The 25,292-nt window shown below is 38.6% G+C and overlaps 2 protein-coding genes across 3 annotated transcripts in view; one reads left to right on the top strand and one right to left on the bottom strand.

Moving 5' to 3' along the window:
* Positions 1-3,461: 3,461 nt before the first annotated feature.
* On the bottom strand, positions 3,462-16,488 carry ARV1 (ARV1 homolog, fatty acid homeostasis modulator). Its single transcript, XM_079330795.1, has 5 exons — positions 16,355-16,488; positions 7,061-7,180; positions 5,278-5,431; positions 4,196-4,420; positions 3,462-3,715 (listed from the first exon to the last, which is right to left on the bottom strand). The coding sequence occupies exons 1-5, from the start codon at positions 16,451-16,453 to the stop codon at positions 3,609-3,611; spliced, it is 705 nt and encodes a 234-aa protein (XP_079186921.1). The 5' UTR covers positions 16,454-16,488; the 3' UTR covers positions 3,462-3,608.
* The window catches only part of TTC13 (tetratricopeptide repeat domain 13), a gene marked incomplete at its 5' end in the record, with an annotated part of 37,957 nt that continues 29,116 nt past the window's right edge, over positions 16,452-25,292 (top strand). For both annotated transcript variants that reach the window (XM_079330708.1, XM_079330707.1), the window contains 3 exons: positions 16,452-16,890; positions 20,511-20,605; positions 23,229-23,304. In XM_079330708.1, the coding sequence (XP_079186834.1) occupies positions 16,452-16,890; positions 20,511-20,605; positions 23,229-23,304 (610 nt within the window). The remainder of the gene's footprint in view (positions 16,891-20,510; positions 20,606-23,228; positions 23,305-25,292) is intronic.

The following is a 25,292-nucleotide window of genomic DNA, read 5'->3' as shown; positions in this document are numbered from 1 at the left end:
TCATTATCCCATTTCTTCACACTGAAGATGGATATTCATTTTAAAAAGCTTGGATTTGTGATTTCAAAAAGCAAAAATCAACCACAGAACACATATGTAAGTATATCTGTACGTTCCTTCCAGTTTTGAACTCAGCAGAGGTTTCCTCACCAGCCCCAGATGGCACTGCAGTGCTTAACACCACCCGGCTGGAGAGGGCTCAAGGAATGCAGAAGCGGGCGAGCCCCAGAGAAACAAGGGCCTGCTTGTTTGATGGGAAGCCAGCTAATGGCTTTCCAGTACAGATGTCCTGCTTTACTTTCAGTTTGGTGAAGGCTGGGGTAACAAATGGCAGCTTATATGCCTTGTGTGGAAGAAAGGGCTCCCTTGTCTGTATGTGCAGGAGGTCACAAGGGGAGTAGCCCTGGCACCAGCAAAGCCCAATGCACCACACACTAATGCAGAATGGAGGGAGGGAGAAGCTCTGCTCCTGCACAGCTCTTCCTATTCCTGACTAATTCTGATGCTGTACAATTGGTAACTCTGCCTTATAAAAGTGCATTTTCAAGGCTGTAGTGAAAACTATTCAAGTAATGTTACCAGTATTTTTTCTAGGGAAACTCATAAGACTTTACTGCTTGGAAGATATATGTTGCTATGTTGTGACTTAGACTATGACAAAAATGTTCTTTTATGTTATCATTTTTAAACTTGGGAGTAGGATGTTTTTATATTTGCTTAATGATACACTCATAAACATCTATACTGCATATTTTATTACATAATTTTATTGAGATGCTATTTCCTTTGTTTTTACTGTCATCTTAATTTTGTAAAGTCTGCCAGACTCCTACCTTCTCTTTTAACCCTCCTTAGTTTTCACTGTAATTCTCCAATTTTGCATACACTAAATACTTGCTACATGGTGTATGAACCCACAGAAGTTCCCAGCTCCCACTGTGCAATCACTGAGCCATTGCTCAATCCAAGTCTCAGTAACACCCTTGGTTCCTCTGTGCATTTCATGCAATGGAGTTCTGAATTTGCTCCACAGGTCACAGTATCCCTTCTCATTCCAAGCAAAACTCAAAGAGTTGTTATAAATTCACCTCCAGGCTGCTTTATTTTTAACTCAACTAAGTCCTCTCCTATAAGTTAATGAAACAAATGATGATACATAGAATGCCATCCATCTTCCAGCACAGGTGACTGTTTCATTACAAAAACTTTATGGAAAAAAAAATGAGTTCAACAGACAAAAAGGAGTAAAAGCAAGAGAGATGTGATGATTTTAAACAGACAGAATCTTAAAATAGTCTTGGTTCTCTCTGAAGCACCTTATGCTTTCAAACATAAAAATGCACTCATTGGGACCCCCCCCCCCCCCCCCAGTGGGTGTCCTTAAGCTCCCCCTAGATTTATGAAATGTTAGTGTATTTGTCATGTTAGTTTTGGTAAAGGACACCAAACAATGCTGAATGCCCTACATTACTAATGATGCCTCTGAAGACTGAGAACCTGTACCACACCTGCTTTTGTTCCACAGCTCTGTAGCTTTTAATTGTGTTCTCTTGCTTCAAAGTTGTGTAAGGGCAGTGGTGGCTCCTGGCAGCATTACAGAGTGCAGAACTGATACATTATCAGTGTATGTGACACAAGAGGTAAACACTGCTTCTTTCAGAATGTGTTTGTGTGTGTTCTGAAACCATTCTGGGTGTTCTGAAAAAAAACCTCAGAAAATACCTGAAATCAGTTTTTAAAAACTCAAAATAAAGTTTAATTTAAGAAGACTGTCCTCAAATAAAATTTATATACATTGTATTTACAATTTTGCTGCTGACATCGTGTTTACATATAATAACCTGCATTAGTTGCACTTAAATGGGCTCCATTCAGCCTCTAGGCTGAAACTGGTGGCAGACAAATATCTGAAAACACCCCCCCCAAACAAAAATCCCCTTTTGTAAGGGGCATAGATAACCATGACACATATGATAAATATTGAGAAAAATCTGCAACCTAAGAAGAATAAACCAAAGCACTGTTGTTGCATTGTTAGAAAATCAAAATTGGCATTAGAAATCATGCACATTTTTCTCAAGAGACATCCAGAGTTGTGGTGGATTGACCCAGTCTGGATGTCAGATGCTCACCAAAGCTGTTCTATCACTGCCCAGCAAGGCACTGAAGGGAAAATAAAAGGAAAGACTCATGGGTTGAGATTAAGGATGGGGAGAGTTTAGTCACCAGTTACTGTCATGGACAAAACAGACTCAGCTTGGGGAAATGAATTCATTACCAATCAAATCAAGAGTCTCACATACTCTAAAATGTTGCAATTTGGAATTTTTTTTGCCTTCTCTCACATGCTCAGAAAGTTGCAAAGTGTAACACAAACAACAAAAGTGCTGTCAGCCTTTGATTTAATAAAATAATGAGCAACCATTTGCTTTTCTGATCAAGTAACTTGCACAGCATGGGCAGTTCCATCAGACAAACACGTTTGATGTCTTCTGTGGTCATAAGCTAGACTTACTCTAAACCTGTTGGGGATTAACTTGAATGTTAATGTGCAACTTGATTTTGCAAAATGTTTTTTGATTCATTCTGGAAAGCACAAGATATAAGATAGCAACTGAGGAAAACAAAGAATGGAAGTGATCCCAATGATCCAGAACTCAAGCAGGAGAGTTAAATATTGGATGGAACAAATGGAAACTGGTTTGCACAAAAGTGGGTTTTTGTCCTTATTGTGTCTTGTGGAAACTGATTCTGTCAGATCTTTTGTGGGCCACTTAGCTCTCCTTTTGCCTGCTGTGGAAGAAGGTGCAGAACTTCTATAAATGTTTCTTCATTAATTTAGGCCTGAACATTTTTGTTTATTTGTTTGTTTATTTCTAAAGTGCTACTCTATTGCTGAATGGCCTCATGTTTCAGTTTTTGCTTCCACTAAATGTACAGCCAGATGAGGACTGGGTGGAGGAGATATGAGTTAAATGCAGCAGAAGCAGTATCTCTAACAATCCTGCATGCTGGATCCTTTCACTCTCTTCAGCTTTCAGAACAAAGAAGCATTTATGAGATCACACAAAATGTCAAGTATTTATGAGATCATTTAAAATTTCAAGCCAGTTTAAACCTATCGTTCCTAGAGATTACTCTAGAACTAGATATTTTATTATTTTGGATTGTTACACAAACATTCCAGAGAATGCAGCTTGGTTTTCCCATTGTAGTTTCACTCTGGAATACTTGCCTTTTCTCTAATAAACTATTTGCAAATGTTCATTTTTCTCTTTGAAAATCGGTTTTGCGGAAATATAAATTTTGGCTTTTACATTTTTCCACTGACTCCCTTCCTCTTAAGGGAACAATTCATCCTCCTCTCTCTGCCAAAATGCACTGATTGGTAGCAGAGCTGGGGTTTTTTAGTGTACCTTTCTTCTTACAGCCACAGCTAAGTAGCCAGATCCATAAAACTGTTAGGATAGTGAGACATTCATATTTTAAATGGGAAAATACACAACCTAAGGCTGAAGTTTTATGGCTCAGCACAGTAAGTAGCCAAACTTCTAATCAGAGATAATTCTTAGAAAATGTTGTTGGTATTTTTTCACTGGGCTGACATTTCAAACATCCCATCCCATTTTCTGGAACAACCAGACCACACCATTTTCCAAAATTAATCCAAAGAAGATGGCAAACCAAGGGAGTATTCGGTTCAAGTTCAATGTAACTGCAAAAGAAAACAGAACAAATTTATCATGCATACCATTTAAGATCATAGAAATCATGTGAGAATTCATATTAATTTGTGTGCATAAGAAATCACACAAATTTGTTAAAAGCCTGCATTCCAAAGACATGAATAAAATTCATACAAAATTTTCATTTTTCAGAAACTCAAAAGAATTCTATTTTATGTTTCAATGATCCATGAGTTGCCTCAAATTATAACAGATGGATCTGGTGGATATAATACCATATATACAAAGATATTATGGTGAGATAAGAGGTACTTTTTTTCTTTCTTTTAATTTTTTTTGTTTCAATAGTTTTCTCTTGAAGTTTAAAGAAAACGGTTTTAAACTAGAGCTATTTCAGTCACATATTTGATATAGATTAAAAAGATAATAATAATTACTTTTGTAACATCAGCAGTCTCTCACACATATTCTATACACATAATGCAGTAATAAAAAATGCAAAAATGTACCTCTAATTGCCTGAGAGTTTGATATCAAGACAAACACTTTTATAAATGCAAGGCACAAAGGTGTGTAGTCATGCTCCCAAATAACAGCTGGAATTAGCAGAAGCTTTCCATAGGTGGACAACAGCAGTGCTTTGAGAAGTAAAATTAAGTCAGACTTTCTTTTCAGCATCTCAGGTGTCATCCACCACAAGGTGATAAAAATGCCAATGAAAAATGAAGTTTGTTCTAAAAGGAAATAAGAGGTGTTGGAAAGAGAGAACAAAATGCCAAAAATCAATTCCAGTTCTAAATGAATTTCATTAAAACGACATGTCCCAAATGCAACTCACTTCAAAAGCCATTGGCAAATTCAAATGTTCTCTACCTTCTGTGTTCATTTTAACAGTCAAATATTCCTTAAACCAATTCAGTATCATGCCATTTAGCATAATTCTATCACAGGATTCCATGTGAAGGATTATCAATTTGTGATTTCTGACTCCATAGAGCACAGGAAGTTTAGCTTAAGAACCTCTTCACTTTTTAGCAACAAGAGATTTTTTTTTTTTATCTGTCTATTAGGCTGGAAAACAAAATCAAATCTTGTCTTCTTTGCAAAAGGTCAGCAGCAATGAACCCTTTTCATCCAGCATGAGAAGAAACACCAAGGTGAAAATACCATTGAGCTACCAGACCTTTTATGAAACTACTCCTGTGATATGCTGGCATTAATGCAGATATCAAAGAAACTCCCACAATAACTGTAATAGATGAGTTACTATTGAAAAATCTGTTCAATATTTTTGCTGACATATTATAAAAATCTACTTAAAACAACATTAGATAATAAAGGATTTAAATTAAGCTCTGAATGTGTAAGAAAAATACTAGTTTTAGTGTGCAAGTTTGATTTAAACACTATAATCTAAAAAAGTATGAGAAAAAATGTTTTAACCAGCATAGAACAAACCACTCCCCTGCCTGTGTGTAATTGTGTAACCATACTGGGCTGGACATCACATCCATTCTGTATCAATTTTTGCAGTATGGGCTTGAAGTTCTTCAGTGCTTAAAGAGTATATAATACATAGCACCAATCTTACCTAAAGAAGCTATGCCAAACATTCTATAAAAATCCCATTCTTTGGCATATCTGATTAAGTCATCAGGATCTGTATTTTGGCTTGAATCCTGTAGTTGCAACCACCTGAGATAAGCTTCACAGAGCAAACAAAATACACAGAGCTTCCCATGAATCTGGTAAATGAAAGAATAATAAAAGAAGTAGTATTAAATCAGCATAAATTAAGCATTACTATGAAATCAGTATTTAAAATACATTTAAAGACCTCTACACAAATTCTGTAGGTGTATTATTTTTCTTTAAAATATAAGCAAAATTACTTCTAGGCAGTAGTTTAGCACATCATCCTTTTAACATCTGTTGACATTATAGTCAAATTACAACATGTACAAAACTGCATGAACAGTTCTGTACAGAAGAAGGTATAGAACTGTGGTTAAGGCCTGATCCATACTATTTTAAAATTGGGTATGCAGTTTAGCTAGGAATGAAAAACCAAATTGGGCCATCACTAGTAGAATTATATTTCAGTTGAAGGGTAACTACTCCATTCAGCAAACTGGTTTAAGTACCCTTGTTTTTCTTTTTCCCTGGGACAATCTCCATTAGAAGAATCTGGTAGTGTAGTTATACCAAAATATTTCTTAGTTCATTTAAGGGTGAGGCACCAAAAATAAAGGGAGCAATATAACCAAATTTCTTCTGAAGTGACATCAAAAATGATGTTGTAAGGGCCAACAGTTAGCATGTTTCCACATTAAGCCAGGGCATATATGAGGTAATTTCTGGTTTTATGCAGATTTAAAGAAGCATAACACAATTTCTGTGCCTGGATTCTACTTTTTTCCATTGGAAGCAAGTTATGCCAACTGCATATACATGCACAGACTTTGCCACTTTAAAATTCAACTCAATTTATTTGAATAGATGAACTTTTCAGAGACAGTCCTTCCAGAAAGCTCACAGAAAACATCATTACCAGTTTCCAGAAGCACCAAATTAATTAAAAATATTTAGATAGATTTATGCTTGAAAGATGAGGAAAGTGTATTTACCTACACTGCTTAAACTGGACTGGCCAAGAGGTACCAACATGAACACAGCAAATACTTAGGCTTACAGATTTTGCTCTAGATTAGCTTCCCTCCCCTGGGAAATCAGTCCTTACAGTAAAAAAATGCAATACTAAAAACCTCTAAACTCCAGCCTGGCCAGCCCAACTATGTAATTCTGCATCAACCAAACTTCAAGTGAAAGTCACCATCTTTTGCTCAGGCTTTGAGGGCGTGGTTAATAACACAGGGAGAAACTTGTGAGAAATTAGTACAATAGGTTTAATTGGCATAGTATTGCTAATTTGGTATGTTATACTCCTATTGCTCATTTCAAATAGAATTGTTTCCAACAGAAACTTAATTTATAAATTAATTTACAATTAGATCTGTCTCTTACAGTCGATTCCACACACCATCCTTTTAGCATCAATTAACTTGATATGCAGGTTAGAGGGTGCAGAACTGCAAGAACAGCTCTTTGCAGTTCCTTCTCTTTAACATGTAAGATGACTTTGTATTTGCTGGTACTGCAGCATCACTTCTGTGTAAACAGAAGCTGTCTATGTAATAGTGGGAGTTTGAGATTCCATGTGTTCTATTCATGATATAACTGGTTCAGCTTGCTGAAATCTGTGGAAGGGCAGGAGATGAACAGTCTTAAACGTTTTACAATTATTACAATCGACTTACCCAGCCTAAATATATTTGTAACAAAAAAAGTCACTAAGTAGGGACATAGCAACTTACATTTATCTTTGTATTGAAAAGAATGTGCCTGTATGCTTGTGCTTTGCATAAAACAGCATTAATCAAGATGATAACAGGATCATACTCAATGTATTTATCCACAGGTTTCTGGCAGGATTTCTGAAAAATCACAAAATAAGAAAAATTAGAGGGAAAAAATGAAAGAAAGAGTTTATAAGATCTTCCTCTGATCTTAGCACAACTAGCTAAATATAAACTAGCAATTCAATTATTATTAGTCTTTCCCTAATGTCATCTTTATTTTCAATACAGTTTTAATCCATCCAGAAAATTTGCTTCTCCTCCCTTGACATAACAGTTGACACACTGACTTCCCTTATAAAATAGAAATATTTATTTTTTATTTTTACAGGCTTTGGATTAAGATCAATAATGAACTATGCAGGAATGGATTTAGTTATCATTTTGTGCTCCACAGATGCAAAAAACCAAACTACTTTCTCAAGACTCAAATGCACCAGTATCATGCTAAAGTTTACCTGATCATGGCTCATCTACTGGGTATTTTATTTGTGTTATTTTGGGTATTTTTTTAGAAAGAAAATTAATTTATTCTATCACTTCCTTATTTTCAGTGATGCCTTATCCTCCTATCCTACCTTTTCCTTCCTTTCAAGGAAACAGTAAATGTTTTTTGCTGTTACATTGTTCTTCCATACTGTTAAATTGTCTGGATGTTTCAACCAGTTTCCCATCATTGAGCAAACACCAATACATTCAGAATACTGATAATGTAGTTTTCACACAGATCTAAAGTCAGCTGCCAAAGTCAGTTGCCACTAAACACTGGTAGAACACTAGACCATCACTTCTCCAACCCATCTGCTGGTTCCTGCTGTGTCTGCTGAGAGGTTATTTCACCCTGGGAACTGCTTGTCATCAATCCCTTCCAGCTTTATTGACTTACCTGCCTGGCTGACCACTCCTTGATTTGAGTTAGGGCTAATAAAAGGCTGTTATACTGTGAGCAAGAGGATTAAATAATCTTACAAAAGGTTCTTCTAGCAGACCTGATGTGGGGAAGTAACTTCTAGCAGAGAGCTGAGGAGCAGCAGAAGAGCAGCATCCACCACACAAATAAGCACACTTGCAGAAGGATGCTCTACTCCAGGCCAGCTTTCTCCTGCTGCTAATCCTCCAGTCTGGCTACTTGTTACCTCCAAGCCATCCTCAGCTAATCTTAGTCCCCCAGCCCTTCCCATTAGCTGCCATGCTGAGAACACAACAGTCAAAGAAATTCTCTCTATTTCCATTTTAATGAATGGAACTTCCAGAAGAGAAATGTCAGCTCATCACTTTCTGAAATTCTGGAAAAGTCAAAAATGCAGCATCAGACAACACATACCTACAGACAAACTCCCAGGACAGAACATAAAGGTTTTTCAATTTTATTGAGATTCATTTTTCTGTTCACACAAAGACCAACTAAGTATCACACTCTGATCACTCACCCTGCAATAGGATGAGGAGGAGACTCAGAAGAAGGTAAAACCCATAGGTGGTGAAAAGAATAGTTTCATAATTGAAATAATGTAAAATATAATAATAATGGTAATGAAATGGAAGATAATAAGAGATAACACCAAGAGAAACAAGAGCTGCACAAAACAATTTTTCATCACCCACTGATCAATTCCCATTCCATCCCTGAGCAGTAACCATCCCTTCCTGGCCAACTCCCCCCAGTTCATTTACTGAGCATGGACTCTATGGGGTATGGAATATCCCTCTGCTCAGTTTGGGTCAGCTGTCCTGGCTGTGCCTCCTCCCAGCTCTTTGTGCACCTGCTGACTGGCAGAGATGGGAAACTGAAAAGTCCCAAACTCAGGGTAAGCACTGCTGAGCTACAGATAAAACATCTGTGTGCTATCAACCTTATTCTGATTCTGAATCCAAAACACAGCACTCTACCTGCTACTGGGTATAAAATTAAACCAGCCAAAACTAGGACAGTGTCCAAAGTTAACACTGCCTTGCTATTTATCAGAATGATATTTGTAGAATCTGAGAATGCAGAATTTCACCAGCAAATTGACTCAGAAATTCAACATCAAGGTCAAGAAAAACATCTGAACAAATGCATAAACTAAATAGAGCATCTAGGGAATGCTGAAACCTCTAATCAGTGTTTCTTGATCCAGTCTAAGGAAAAACTCAGCTCGTTTCAATAAGACAACACTGTGTATGACAGTATAAAAGTCAGAGGTAATGAATTAAAAAACTCCCTCAAATAGCTAAGAGTTTGGTAAGTCTAAAAATAAAGTGAATGAGATGGAAAAAAAGGACATAATTAACACAAGACCACAGTTATAAGATTTAATAGAGTGAAAAAGAAATTGCTACTTTAATTAGAGGCAGTGTCTTGCTTCATTTCTTTCTACTGGGAAATCATTAACAGATATTCTTATAAGTGGTAATTTGCATATGTCAAATCTCTGGCTTGACGTAGCATTGAACAATTGCACACAATTGCAAAAAAAAAACAAAACCAAAAAACCAAAAAACCCCGAGTTCAGTTCACACAAAATAAGATTATTCAACACAATGGGGGTCACAAAGGTCAGATGAAAGGTATCCTACATACACCCAGTTTTATTATGCTCTCAAATTCTCCTGCAACAGAGTATTTTTTAACCAGGACAAAAAAAAAAATCTTTCTGAGTAAATAATGATATTTTCAATCAGAGGATCCCAATCAAACACTGATCAAAATATTTGCAGCTAAGAGATATTGAAAAATTTTCACTGACAATTGACATGAATTTTAGACAATGAAAATTTAACAGACCAACCACCCAGGCAAATCAACAAAAGAGAAATTTACTACAGATATAGACTGAAACTGCTACAAATGAATACACAAATAGTGGTATCTTCTGCCCCACACCTTCTGGCAGCCAAATACCAAACCTCCTATACAGCTGTGAAAATTATGTTAAATTTAGTATTTCTGTTTTCTAGAGCTAGATGAGAGCCCTATTCTTCATACATTTTATATTCCTAAGATCTTTTATTTCTATCTGAGTCTCTGTTGCAAGAGAAAAGTCCTCTGTGCTTACCCAGCCAGTGACCTAGCCAGTGTGAGTTCATCCAGGGATTTGTGAGACCTACAAACCATCTTTGCTGCAAAGGACTTGTGTGTGCACTGCTACAGACTAATTGGATGATGGCTGCTATACCATTGGTGCACCACAGAACTAATATGCTCTCTTGAAAGAACTTTTCCACACCTGGCTTTTTCATTATTTTTTCCAGCTATACAATGAAAACATCTGATACCAACCCTACATGCCTAGGAAGGAAACCTGAGAGTAAAGCCTGACTTCAGCAAAATCAGAGCAAGCAAGAAGTGATGCAGTTTAAGTACACATATGCTTCACTAGATAGTTTCAGCTACTTAAAGGGATGTAACTTTGTGGACACTGGTAATCAGTAACACTTCAAAAGAAGGTTGGCATGAGCAGCTCAGCTCTGGAGAACTGCTTGCACACTTACTTTTAGGATTTTAGTCAGGCAGTTTAGTGTGAACTACAATCCTGGTGCTCCCATCTCCTTCCCCAGTGCTGTTCTGCACAGCTCTAGTCAGTGGCCTGGGCAGGATAAGTAAAGAATGCACGTCTTGAACATACCTGAGCTTTTTCATCTTCTTTGGACTTTCTCAAAGAAATGCCTCAGTTATCACAAAAAGCAGTGAAAAGAGATAACTGGATTTCTCTACACTTCTAGCCATTTTTCAGCTTCTGCTTTAAATATGTAATTGACATCAGAAACAAGTAACTGGTACTTTCTTGAAAAAATAGACACTACTTTGATTAAAAGGTACTTTCAGATTAGGCTGCAGGAAAAAAAGTCAAGCTTCACACCATAAATTTTACTTACACATCTTTTTCTGATTTTGTAAATTTAAGGAATACTTCGAGTGTTTGATACTGACATAAAAAAGTCCAACAGATACTGTGCTCCCCTAAAAAAGAATGTTAAAAGTATATCAGTATTCTAGCAAATTTAAATGGATATTACTTTAGGAACTGTTTGATTAATCCAATATTTAGGAAGATTTGACTATGCTTGTCTATTGTTTATATTAAAACTTTTCATTTTCATAACTTAGAAGTTTACTTAATTATCTTTAAAAAATTAAAACCAATTAGCAAAGGCAAATTAAAGAAAAAAAGAAATCTTCAAAAGCTAGTACAACCATCTTCTTCATGATATCATATATGAGATTCTTTTTGATCAAAGCAATCCAAAACATTTAAGGAAAGTAACATACATTTTAACATCTCAGTTGTATTAAATGTGATAAAAAAAATACTGATATGTTAATTCAAACAGCATGTTTATCAGCCTTTCATAAAACACTACTAAAAAGACATAATTCTTACTTTGTTCATCAAAGACACTCAACATGCAAACAGTTTTCACAAATATGTGCCCAATACAATACAGTATAAAAATATTTGAGGAAACACCTTCTGCCTCTGAAGGATAAAGTTTCTCAATTATATGAACATTACTTTGTGGCGTCATCTCTCTAATAATAAAACATTACTTATTTTAAAATAAAAATATTCCGGGATGGAGTTTGTAGGAAGTAAAAGAATTCTTGAAGTGGAAGCCATAGGACACAACAGAAAATAAAAATACACACTGAAGAACAAAGCTGCATCCTAATCTAAAACTACCAAAAAAACCACATCAGGAGTACATTTACAAATCTCTGGGCATTAGAAATGCCAACAAAACAGTCTCATTGTAGTATTCCTTTCTCTGGGGTTTGGAGCTTGGCAAAATTAAACCATAATATTTTGCTGGGCTACATACACAGCAAATTGTAACAACATTTACATAGCTACTACATGAACATGGGTCCATTTGCATTGGTTCATAGGCAAATTAAAGACTCTTGTGCCTTTAATCCCAATTGCACCCTTAAATAATAAAGCATATTAGCTGTGCTGCTTTCAGGAATGGATTCTTTATTAGGGATGCAGCCAAGTGTCATAGTAGACTGAAAAAGGAAAAAAAGAAGCCCAGTTTCATATGCATTCAATTTCAGAAAACAAATTAAAAATATTGTTTTATATTTTTTTCCCTGTATAATACATTTTCCAGTAGTGAGTTGGTCTGTAAATAGAGTTACATAAAATTAATATATGTTATTTTCCACGATGATCTTTGTACTCTTGACAGATTCTTTACCCTACCACACAAATGCCTTGCATTCAAAGCACTTGGTCTCTCTGCCTTGCTGCAATAAAAGAGCTTTTAAATTATTTTTTAATTGCAGAAAAGCTAAATGAAGTGTGCATTGCTCAGGCAATTTGACTTTCTTATTACAAAACACAAGGGGGATCCTGATTCTGCTCTATGTATTGCAAGCAGTAATTCATTTTCCTTTGTTATGGTCTGGAACATTTTTAACATTTTATTTTTAAATGTAACAACATACATGAAATTGAAAACCAAGTTTGAAAAATGTTTGCATGCTTTTTCTTTTATTTCTGAATAAGTGAAGTTTGCTAATTTCTTTCTTTATTCATTGCACTTTGCAGAATTTATTTCAGGTTAGCTAAATGTGTTCCCACCCACTGCCCCAGCATTATTACTGTAGCAGCAGTAGGTTTTTCCTGACTTTTCTTAATGGCTTGTTTGTAATAACACACAGTGAAGACTTGCTGTATTATTTACAGATCAATTAAATTTCAAGGGTCTCAAAATAATTGCCAAAAACCTTCTCTAGAAGGAGCCACCTAGGCTTTCATCACTGTCTCTCACCTGGAACAGGGATCACATCAGTACATTCACAGATTAGGACTAAACCCAGACCCAGGAGATGCAAAGTGAGTGCCAAATATCACCTCCATCAAAGGCAATCCTGACATGCCCACACCTTCCATCCTCCCCTGACTCTCCTCAGTTATCACACTCAACAAAATGCATATTGAAGAGGTCCATCTATCTCTTGGAATGCTACTTCCACAGCAAAGTATATGCAGGATGAGAAAGAAAATGGTTCATCCACTAAATGTGAATCTCCAGCAAGAAGGAATGTGCAATGCCAGAGGTCTGGGCTAGGCTTCAGCTGAAAATGGTCTTAATTAAACCAAACAGCTTTTAAAAGAAGTTACAGAACTTGAGGAATTTGTGGCAGTTAGCCACCTTGCAGAGTTATTAAGAAAAAACATGACCTTTCCAATCCAAGTGTGGACTGTGTGGACTTCTATGTTTTACAGAAGAAAGTCTTTAGTTCCTTCGGCATCCATTGCAAATTTATTCCCAGAGTGGATAATAACACTTGTGAGGTCTTTAATGCTTGACCACATTAAAATTACAATATGGAGTTCAAAGAAACTTTTAATTATATTAGAGCAGTAACAAATTCTGCGGGAACTAAACTAAAGCAACATTAAGCTGAATTTCCAAAACTTTACTCTTAATATTGTAGGCTGGAAACACATGTTCCTTAATGAAAGCTTTTCATATTTGCCTCTGGAAAAAATTCATTCTTCTCTTCAACAAATTAATAACAGAATACAAAGTCATGGTATTTTGCTTAGGCATTCAAATTTAAATCTTCCACCTCATAATCACACCCAGATCAGGTTAAACACATCCTAAAATAAATACAGGGCTAGACAGAAGTTGCTTCTTCAACCTTGAGATAATTTTCCAAAACGTGTTGAATGGCAGGGTTATCCTGAGAATGGTGAAGACCTTTCAGATACAGATTTATTAATGTATCAAGGATAACTTTAAAACAGTATTGGGGAAAGTCTGTAGGTCAGTATGACACAGTGATGATCTTGACCATGTTCTGCTTGTTTCCAATTTTCTAGGACCCTCTATTTTACTTACCATATGGAACAAATATTGGGTTGTTGCCTATTTTTTTCCTTAAGGTGTCAGTATTTCCAGGTACTACTTGAAAGTGGGAATGAAACACAAGTTCTTTTCAACAAAAAAATTATCTAGATGATGCCCATTGACCTCTCTTTGAGTATCAATATACAATCTATTAATTTTTCACTTCTCTCTTAATGCTACAGTGGAGTAGCAGTACTCAATGTTCTCACTCCATGAAGACAGATGAAAAATGTTCTCAGGCTGAGTGATCACCTTCTAATCTCACCTCAGACCTTCAATTTTTCTCAAATACCTTCAGCTTTAAAAAAGCTTTTAGAGGCCTACACTCTAAGTTTTATACATAATGGATATAAATGATGTTTCACACTGATAATTGGGATCTTCATATATTTTTAAGTGAAGACTTCTAAGCTAACATTATTTTTAGGTTTCATCATTGAGAAGATTCATAACATTGACACACTCATATCACTACTCATGAAAATCTGTGAAGGGTATCAAATGACATTCAGTACTTGACTATTTTTTGTTGTCAGCAGCATGATGATGAACAACCTTCCAGGTCTCTGGTCAGAGCACAGCCCTTCCTGGATGGAATAGAATGCCTGCAGAGAGGTGGTACAGTGACAAAACTATCCTTGCAGATTAAAAAGAAAAAGTAAACCAAGCATTGCTCTAGTAGCTGAAGATAACAGTAGGGCTTTCCTGCCATACACAGATAAATCCAAAGTCACATCAATTCAACTGAAAGAATCTTCTGATCTTGGCAATCTTTCAACATTCTTATCTCCACTTTATATACCATGAGCTAACATATCTCCTGCTATCAGCACTGCCTGGGTGGCCAGAACTTGAAGGAAAGTTTTGAGATGTTATGACATGAGCCACCTAAGAGCAACCAGAACCAAAACTGAACTGTGATGACTCACAACATAGCCAGAGGAAACAGACTGCTGCAAGTCAGTGAAAAATGGTACAGATCTGGGGCTGCATGGAGAAAGGTGGACAGAATTCCAAATTGCTAGGAATGCGTGATTCTTTGCTTTCTTTTAATCAGTTTTTTACTCTCTTTGTATGAGTTTAGCATTTGTGAGGAATACAGCAACTGGGACTTGAGTCTTTGATTCTATGTGCTCTAACAGACCAGGATCTTTGGTCCTCAAATGGTTAAACACCAAGGGGAATGAGTGCCATCTACTGGCTTCTAGGTGGCCTTAGATCTGCTTATCATCACCAGATTAATAAGCAAAAGGGAGTTGGACTTCAATGAGGTCTCCCCTCAGCCTCCTCTTCTCCAGGCTGGATACACCAACTGACTTCAGCTGCTCCTCATACAGATTGCCCTCTACATCCTTCATCAGCTTTGTAATCTTCCTTTAGATGCTCTCCAATAGCTTTACATCTTTCTTACATTGTGGCACCCAGAACTGCCCCCAGCACTGGAGGTGAGGCTGCCCCAGCTCAGAGCAGAGCAGGACAATCCCCTCCCTTGCCTGGCTGTCATAATGTGCCTGATGCACCCCAGGACAGGGCTGGCCCTCCTGGCTCAGCTTCACCTTGCCATTGACCAGGACACTCACATTCTTTTAAATAATCATCTCTCAGACTCTGCCATTTAGGTCCAGTGGTATGGGAGCTGTGTTTGACAATGGAACCACACTCAGATCTGGTCTTCAGCCGGAGCCAGGCTGAGCACACACACACAGCAGATGCACTGCAGTGCCCTGTGCAGAAGCACACAGGCCAGCCAGGACAGCTCTACCACACAGGTACAGGAACAGGAGCAAATAGCATTGGGAAGCAGAGCAGATAGAAAACCTGCAGAATGACAGAACGGGTCAGGCTGGCAGGGACCACAGTGGGGCATCTGGTCCATCCTCCCTGCTCGAGCAGGGTCATCCCAGAGCACCTGGCACAGGGCTGTGTCCTGATGGTTCTTGAACATCTCCAGTGAGGGAGACTCCACAGCCTCTCAGGACAATCTGCTCCAGTGCTCAGTCACCTGCATAGTGAAGAAGTTCTTCCTCATATCCAGGTGGAACTTCCAGTGCATCAGGTTTTGCCCATTGGCCCTTGTCCTACTGCTTGGCACCACCGAGAAGAGCCTGGCTCCATCCTCATGACACCCTCCCTTTAGATATCTATCACACTGATGAGTCCGCCTCTCAGTCGTCTCTTCTCGAGCCGAAATGACCCAGCTCTCTCAGCCTTTCCCCGTGCGACACCTGGATTCAGGGAAAGCATGGCCCGACCCGGCAGCAGGGGGCGCTCCAGGGGGCTCAGGCGCCCGCGTGCCACCGGGCCCGGCACCACGTGCCGCGTGCCGCGCGCCGCCGCCTGCTGACGTCAGAGCTTCCCACGTGCATTTCTGGCGTTCCCCACCCACTGCCCGCCGCCCCGACTCACGCAGATGGAGATACGGAGCACCCCGCGCTGGTAGTCCCGGTACAGCTCCGTCGCTTCCCCGTTGCACTCGATGCAGCGGTAGGCGCCGCGCGCCGCCATGGCGCGGCCGAGCACGCCCAGCCCTGTCAGCGCTTCCACACCGCCTCCTCGTTTCCGCGGTCGGAAGCGCAGCCGAGCCAGGCCGCGCCGCGCCGCATCCTGGGAGTTGTGGTTTTCCTGCTGCTGCTGGCCGCTCGATTGCGCGGGTGGGGAACTCTACGTCCCAGGAGGCTGTGCGGCGGCGGTGCCGTGGGTGGGGCGGCTGGGGCGCCCCGTGTTCCCGGCCGAGGCGGCGCGCGTGCGCGCTGTGAAGATGGCACCTGCCGGCGGGTTGGCGCGGGGTTCGTGGGTGCCGCTGGCCGTTCTGGCTCTGCTGGCCCGGGCCGCGCTCGCCCTCACCGAGCGCTACCCGGCGCTGTCCCTGCTCCAGCAGGAGCGGCACCGGCAGCGCCACGGCCCGGCGGGGGAGTGGGCGGAGCAGTACTCGGCCGAGTGCGGTGAGTCGGGGGCGGCGGTGCCGAGGCCGCGGCGGTGGGGGCGGCCCGGGGCGCTGCGGGTGCCCCCGGCTGGCTCACTGCGAGCCGTGTCGCGGGCCAGCTGCTGCGCCGAGCCCGCCCTGCCGAGCCCGCCGTGCCGTTGTGTGCCGCGGGGCACAGGGGCGGCGAGCCCGGGAAAAGGTCTCACCGCTGGGACGGGCAAAGCTAGGGTACGGCACGGGAGGATCCCTGCTGCCCCACTCACCTCCCGGGCCCGCAGCTGGGCTCTGCCTGCATTTTAATTCCTGCGCTCAGCAGTGCTGGGATATGCCAGCACCCCGTGCTCGTATTGCTGAGTTTCTCGGTGCAAGATAAGGAGCTGCTGGAGACGGTCCAGGGGTCTGGAACATCTCTCTCGAAGAGATGCTGTGGGAGCTGGGCCTGTTTAGTCAAGAGAAAAGATGACTGGGAAGGAATCTCATTAAGGTATATAAATATCTCAGTAGGCAGGTGTCAAGAGAATGATGCCAGACTTTTTAGTGATGCCCAGAGACAGGTTGAGGAGCTATGGCCACAAACTTAAATGCGACAAGTTCCACTTCAAGTTGAGGAGGAACCACTTTATATGAGAGTGTCAGAGCACTTGGAACTGTTCAAGGAGCTTGTGGATTTTCCTGATCTGCAGACATTCAAAACCCACCTGGCTGTGTTCCTGTGTCGCCTGCTCGAGGTGACCCTGCAGGAGGGTTGGACTGGATGATCTCCATAGGTCTCTTCCAACTGTACCAGTTCCGTGTTTCAGTGAGTGAGATGTGGCTTGATTTAATTTCAGCTACAGTTGTATCTGTATTTTACTGGTGAACTGGATGCTTCTCTTTATGAGTGCCAAGTTCGGGTAGCAGATTTGCTATTTTTCAGGTTAATTGGTGTATTGTAATACAGACATAGTTAAAACTATTTTTATTTCCTTGAATACCTTTTGTATCTGGAGCGTGTGGCTTAATGTGTTACGATTGTTGATCTTGAGCATGGTGTGAATGGGCCACACAAAAAGACCAGTCTGAATCACAATGTGCACATAATACAGATGAAGAAAAAGGTTTACCAGTTGCTTGGAATGTGATGCTAAATTATGTGTAAGAGAATAATCAGTGATGTGTCACAAAATCTTAGCTGTCAGCATAGTTTTGTGAATTTTTTTCTGCCCTGTACTTCATAAAGCCTGTGCTCACATCAACAATTCCTGTGGTACCTAACAACTAATATAGAACTATTATAATCCACTTGAATAGTAGACTTTGGGGAAATAGCTTCTTATAAGTTTTCTGCACTGTGTTTTTGCTATCTCCCATCCCTCTTGCCTCTTGTATGTCTTTTTGTCTTCACATTATAAAGTTCTTTGGTTAGTTTTTATCACCTTTGGGTGTGTGGCTAGAGTGACTGCACACCATAGTATGTAAACATGAAATCAGATCATGAAAGTTATCTCAGGTAACCGTTGCTACAAATTATTCAAGCTTTAGCATAAAACAAGAAGACTTTCACCCAGTGTTGAGATAAAAATCTGTATACCCTACAAGTTAATAAATGGCAAAGCACTTGATTTCATCTGTTACTAGACCAGACATGAATGATTGACTCAAGGCACTCCTTCAGAGGTGGATTTGAAAGATTAGATTTTGATTTAACGGTGAATGTTGTTTTAAAGAAGCCGGTGTAACTGGGATTGGTACAAAGTATTCTGCTTGAATCATCAGGTTTCTCAAGTACTTTGCATCCACTGATTATAAGATAGCCCTTAGTTATGGAACAACATACTTACCTTCAAATAGCTGTGTACCAATTCACTCCTTGCTGTTTAAGTGTTAGGACTAAATTAATTGCCAATTGAAAATTTTCCTTAAGATCTCAGTCTTTGTTTTAATACAACTTGCACAGAAGCTAAGATTTTTTTTTTTTTTGGTCTCAAATAGCCCTGTAGCCTACTGCAAGGTCCAAAATACTTTCTGTGTTTTCTTCCAGTTTTTCATGAAGTTGTTAATGTGTTTCAGTTTTGATTGTGTTTGACTTGCTGACAAAGATCCATTTTTCCCTGTGAATAAAGTGGTTTGTTGCCCCAAGAACTGCAAGAAGATTTGAGGGGGCCTTTCCCTGCTGTAGCTTGTATCAAGCTTGTGGCTTGGCTGTCTTATTCCCTACCACCTTACAAATAATTCCTTCACTAAATCCTTGCTGTTGTGAAGAAAATTATTCCAGAGATAAGCCATGCCTGTAGACCTTTGTTTTGATGTCTGAAGTGAAAGTTTCTCAGTGAGTCTGCAGCCAAAACTCTTAAGTTACTGAATTGCAAGCACCAACAGGAAAAGTAATGTATTAGTAACACTGGCATAGCACAGGAGTGTTTGGCCAATGTGAAGAACAAAGGGCAGTGATGAAACCTTGTGCTGGCAGCACTATTTTTTGGAAAGTATGAGTGGTTTGCCACTGTTCTCACAGGAGCGACTTTAAACTTTGACCTTGTGCTTTTTACCACTCTTGCTTTTGTTGTAAAATATCTCACTGGTTATCATTTATGGCTTAACGTAGATCCAAGTCTCTATTTACAGAGAATGATTTTAGATGCTGCTTTGACTTCTCTTTACAAGTAGACTGTTTCTTTTTTCTTTCTTTTAGCTCTGTGCTTGTGAGAGATAGGGAATTATTAACAGCAATCCTTAAGTCAAAATATAAGAGCACACCCTGCCCCCCAGGCTTTCAAATTTATCGTCAAGCTTAGATTTACAAACATCAAGGAAGATGATAAAATTTGGTATTTGTGCCATGGATTCAAGGAGATAATACTGTATATTTACTTTTTCTTGTTTACTCTTGAAATATTTAAAATGATAGAAGCCTTAGGATCCAAAGATTCAAAAGTTAACATTCTGTTGGAATATCAGTTAAAAGCATCATGATGGTGAAGTAGTGGCTTTTGTAGTCTATCAGTCTGAGGGGGTGTTGTTGATTGTTATTGTTGCTTCTTCGTTTGTTTGATATCTAAAAGTTTCTCTCTGCTGTGCCAAAAGTTGTGTTTGACTTTTTAAAGAAATGATTCAGTCTTACATTGACTGTAATGTAATGACATTCTTGAATTCTTCAATTGCAATTCGTTATTCTGGCTGCTTTTTACAGTCTTTATACCTCTGTTTCCTGCAGCTTTTTCCCTACTTCTTTGTGATCCATTCTGTTTATTTTCCTCTCTGGGATTGGAATGATAATTTTATCTGTTATTTTTTGGGTGAGAGGATGGAATCATAAGGCTGGAAGGGGACATGCCTATCCTGAGCTTTTGTTATTTTCTTCTGGCTTCCTCCTTTTCTGCCTCTGCCCCACTTTTTTAGCACCTCTTTTTATTAATCTATTTTTAACCAATAGCTTAAGTAGGGATAAAACAAATTATGTAAAAGCTGTCATGTCAGCTATTGCTTCCCTGGCTGTGCAGGTGCAGTGCTATGGGCAGAAAGTGCTTCATGGAAGTTCTGCCCTGTGGCATGCCCAGTGGGGAAGCTGTTCAGCCAAACATGAGGAAATGTGATATGTCATAATAGAACATATATGTAACTCTGTGAGTTCCTAAAGGTATTTTCTCTCTTTTCTCCCAGATTCATCATTTTTGCACTTCCATGAATCAGATTGTGACATAGGAGGATCATCATCTTGTGAATCTATGCTTTCCTTGAATACAGAAAAAATTCTGGTATGTTATCAAGAATATAAGGTGCAAGAAAATTTTAATAGATTGTTGAACTCACAGATCACTTCAGCTGCATAACAGTTAGAATAAAGTTCAGGGAAATAAATGCAAATAGAATATATTAGTCAGTAGGCATAGCTGCCCAAATGGCTGAAGTATGAATAAATTCAAGGTACTCATAGAAGTATTCTTTTGTAGTAATTAGTTTGTAGGGGCTATGCCTGAAAAATAGAGAGGTGCATTAGTTTCTACCCAGATTAATTGCCTGAGGTTTACCACAAAATGTGTAAAAGTGATAGTAATAACTTCTAATCTCTACAGAAGTGGCATTGTGCAAAGATGAGAATTACAGGCTTCAGACCATATTTCACTAAATGTGAAATTGACTTGGCATGTGAAGAATATTCTAACAAAAGAAGAGTTTTTTTGGTGGAGGGACCTCAAGAGGATTATTTTGAAAATTGGGGTTTCTTACAACACTGCTCTTAAGCTTTTGAGAATGTGGGTTTGATGTTGCATCTTCAATCCAGTAGGGTACAAGTATTGAAAATCTTTAAATTATTTCCATGTGAATTTGCAAAGTACCCTTGGAAAATTTTTAGAAATTATTGACTATGAGGAAGTGTGTAAGCAATATTATAAATGGAAGCAACTTCTTCAAAGGTGGCACTTGGAATTAAAACTGCTGTAGTGCAAATCCAGTAAGCCAGTTTTTAAACTTGAATATTCTCCTTAGACTTCATCATACATTGATCAGAAAATCTTTCTAGTCTAGTCCAGCAGTACCAGCAATTCTTTCTACCACAGTGAAATCTATACTTGTTGGGAAGAAATTTACCTGTTTAAAAAAAAAAACCAAAATGGTTGTTTTAAAGAGACCAAGAATTAAACCTGTTGGGAATAGTGCTTTGATGAAAAATTCTCCTGTTTCTTGAAGACAGTGACTGACTTTTTTTTGTGTGTAGAGTTGCAGGATGTTTAACCTGTAGCTGAATTCAGAGTTTGTTGAGGAAGTGTGAAACCACTTTCTCTGCAACCCTAACGGTTCTGTTACTCTGTAATGACAAAACAGATTTCTTGTCCTGCTGTCACAATGCAGCTCTGTAATTCATAAGAAATTATTCTACTGTATTGTGGGATTCTTGTGCTTGTGGCTTATTTTCCCATGCCAGTATGGAATCTTGCTATATCTTATCTTCGTCTGCAGACAAAGCTGAGTAGATCTGTTTTTGTAAATGCATCAAGGAAGAGGTTGTCCTTCAGTTAAAATGTTGTGGTGTTTTTCCTAATATTAAGATAATTACAGAAGAACAGTGTTTTGCAGAGTTAAGAGTTAAAGGTCATTTTCTGAATATTGCACGAAGGCCATTGGAGATATAAAAATGTTGTGTTTATAGATGGATACAGATTGCAATGTAGATTTAGTTTTCTTATTGTTGTATCTGTTGAACTCTGCTCCTTTTTATGCTGTGTTTTTAATGGCTTTTCACTATAAGGGAAATAACTCACACTCCGTTACTGCAGAGGTGTAGATATAGGTGGAGTAACAATTTTCAGTGTTGTGCTGTAATGTAGAACTCATACATCACTTTTAATTGCAGAAAAAAAAGGTTTGTAAAATCCGTTTGTTAATCATTCATGCTTTCCAAAAGACTCAAGTTCTTAGAGCAGACCAAATGTTTTCCTCATCATTAGATAATCAAGCCAAAAACTGTGCAATGGGAATTGACCATTTAACTTTTGCACTTTGTAGATAAATGTCTGTGTCATGGACACAAGTAATGTAACTGCTTTTGATTGGACAGGCAAAACAACTTTAAAGGAGGATAGTAGTGGAAATTAGCTGTTTAGTTGAATTGAAAGAACTGAATGGAGAGAAATGTTATTTTCCCCCCTTGTTTCCTAAACCAGTTTGAAAGACCTATTGATTTAAATGAACATTTTTTATTTTTCTAACGTTACTCTGCTAGGCTTACACTTGTCTATGAAAAGTGCTTTTGGAAATAGACAGAGCTGAGTATTTCTACATTTCGGAGGGGCTTGTCTTGGACAGTATTGGCTTCTGTAGGTGTGTTATTTAGGAAATAGACATCCTAGATAAGGCTACAATTTGAACGAAGTGTAGAACTGATAGAATGTCATTCTTGAAAGGACAAGCTCTAGCATGGCATCATGTAGTTAAACTTTTCAATACTGGGGTGATATTCTTTTCAATGTTTATTTTCAGTGGTTTACTCTTCTGCAGTACTCTTCCTTTGCAGGAGACAAAAGGTAATTATAGGGTAAACGGTATAAACCTTCATATGAATAAGGTGTCTTAAAAAGGCCTAAAAACTTCACCCTAAGTAAGTACAATACAGAAACATCACTGCCTGGTAAAATGCCAACAGTGTTCTTCCTGAGGTTTGATTACCCTTATGTTAGAGCAGAAAACAGCAGCATCTGACTCAGGAGAAGCTTCTCTCCCTGTGGAAGACTAGGAATGAACTTGATTTCAGTTACCTTAGTGAAATCCCATTAGTTTTAACTTTGTGTTTTAAGGCATTCGCTTAAGGATTTAAGACATGGATTTTCTGTTAAATTCTGTGTTGTTTGCTGAACACTTAAAAAATGTGATGTTTTACAGAGTCAAGCGAAGTTGCTTGCAGAGCAAAAACGATTTCCATTTGCTACTGATAATGACAACACAAATGAAGAACTGGGTAAGTTCTTTTATATAAGATTTGTGCAGGTGAATGATGTGCTAATTATTAGCACTTAATGTTTTGAAAATTGATGATTGAAGTGATGCATTAACTTCAAATTGATCTTAATAAGTCTGGAAATGCAGCAACTTTTCTCTGGTCATATAAAGCAAATACTTATCTCTGTTAAAAATCTTTCCTGCTTTCTTCATTGGAATTCCTCACCATGTCTGCTTAAGCAGATGTTCAAGAAGAATTCTGATTGAGTCCTTTTTAACAGACTCAACTACTTCCTGTTTCCATTTTTCTGTGATGACTGATGACATGTTCAAACATCCAGAAAATTTTGCCAATGCAATATGCTTTCTATGAAGCATAGATCTTGGATCTGTTTTGCATCTCCACACTCCTTCCATCAAAATTTATGTGCAGCAGGAAGACTTTCTGAATTATGTCCTGGTCTGCTACTTGAAGTTTTTTCAAAGCACACTCAGTACAAAAAAATGAGGGCCTTTCAAATAATTGAGCAGGAAATACTTTTCTAAAAAATGGAGTTGCACTGCTTCTTCAAATGCAGTGGTATTACAAGGCAGCAAAGAGATTATTGAAGATGTCTGTCAAGGAAAGCAGCAGAACATCTTTTATATAAGAGCAAAGGGAGATTTTATTCCCTTCTAATGAACTTAAAACAATAAAGAAGGGGTGTTTCTTTTGCATAGTTTCTACCTTTATGGGTTTATCCAGGAAGATTTGCCAGCTTAATCTCTTTTCATATTCCTAGTCTACCTAGCTATGTTCATAGAATCCTGCAAAGAATAGGAAACTTCTATTCAGATGAAAATACCTGATACTTCTAATATCTGTTCTGTAGACTTGGAAGACTATGCTAGAAGGTCTCTGTCCTTGTGTTTGGCATGTAGGCTGACACCTATCTACCCACTTTAGTTCAAGGATGTTGTGGTGTGAGGAGGTTTGGTCCTTCATCTTTGTGCATATTACTTTTAACTGTTCTGAGGAAAAAATAGCACAGAACGTGTGGGACCTTCTGCAGGAATGTTGGGACTGAACAACTTTGGCTAATGGGCTATTGGTAACCATTATTTTTTTCATAATGAAGTACTTGTATTTTTGTAATATTAAAGGTTAAAAAATCAAAAAGATACTGTTTAAAAATAAGCTGATACTGTATCAACTACTAGCTGTCAGCTACTTGCCATAGTTTTACCAACAGTTCACAGTTCAGTTTGGCATTTTGCCAAGTTTCTTGTATAAACTAACTACAGTCCTTATCAGCAAGACAACTGAGTGGCAATATAAGTCTTGATTATTTTGCATCCTCCACATTTTTTCTTAACACTGGAATGGTTGAGTTGACTTTGTTTTATGTCCCAGCTTTTCTGTATTCTGGGATTGGAACCCTAAAGATGATGCTAGTAACTGTGTAGTCTTGAAAAAGGATGAAATGAGGAAAATTCAAGAGCTCTTCATCCTTCCCTCTGCCCATTTCTTCCCTTTTATGGCAATGCTATGTATTTGTGCCAAGTGAAGCTTTTTATGTATCGAGGAGAAAGCTTATATTGCACACAAATATTTCCTTCTTCATAACAGAAGTGCTCTGAGTATGAGACAAGCTCTGGATTAAATGCATTTCTCATTTCTCTTTCATTTAACTGTTTTTCTTTTTTAAATTAACTGTGCTTAGCAACGCTGCCAAAACAATGTGGCTCTGCCTGCTTGAAAGATAAGTGTCTGTGTCCTGTAAAAAATGCCTTTGCTATAACTGTCTTGTCTCTTCCCATGTTGGAATAAATAATTAAGCTAAGAGGTACCTCTTCCATTCTGTTTGGATGACTGCTAAATTCATTTTAAGCAGGGAAAGGTGAAATCCTGCTCTTACTTCCACTGCCAGCTGTTTTAACAAACTGCCTGGGGAAAAGTTCTCTCTAGTTGTGGTCTTCAAGATACTGGGTTTTGTTGGCAGTGTAGACAGAGTTTACTTCAGAGTT

This window comes from Erithacus rubecula (genome assembly GCF_903797595.1).
Source record: "Erithacus rubecula genome assembly, chromosome: 2".
In the NCBI taxonomy this organism is placed as follows: domain Eukaryota; kingdom Metazoa; phylum Chordata; class Aves; order Passeriformes; family Muscicapidae; genus Erithacus; species Erithacus rubecula.
The sequence above is the reverse complement of the archived record's forward strand: the minus strand, read 5'-3'. Positions and strand labels throughout refer to the sequence as shown.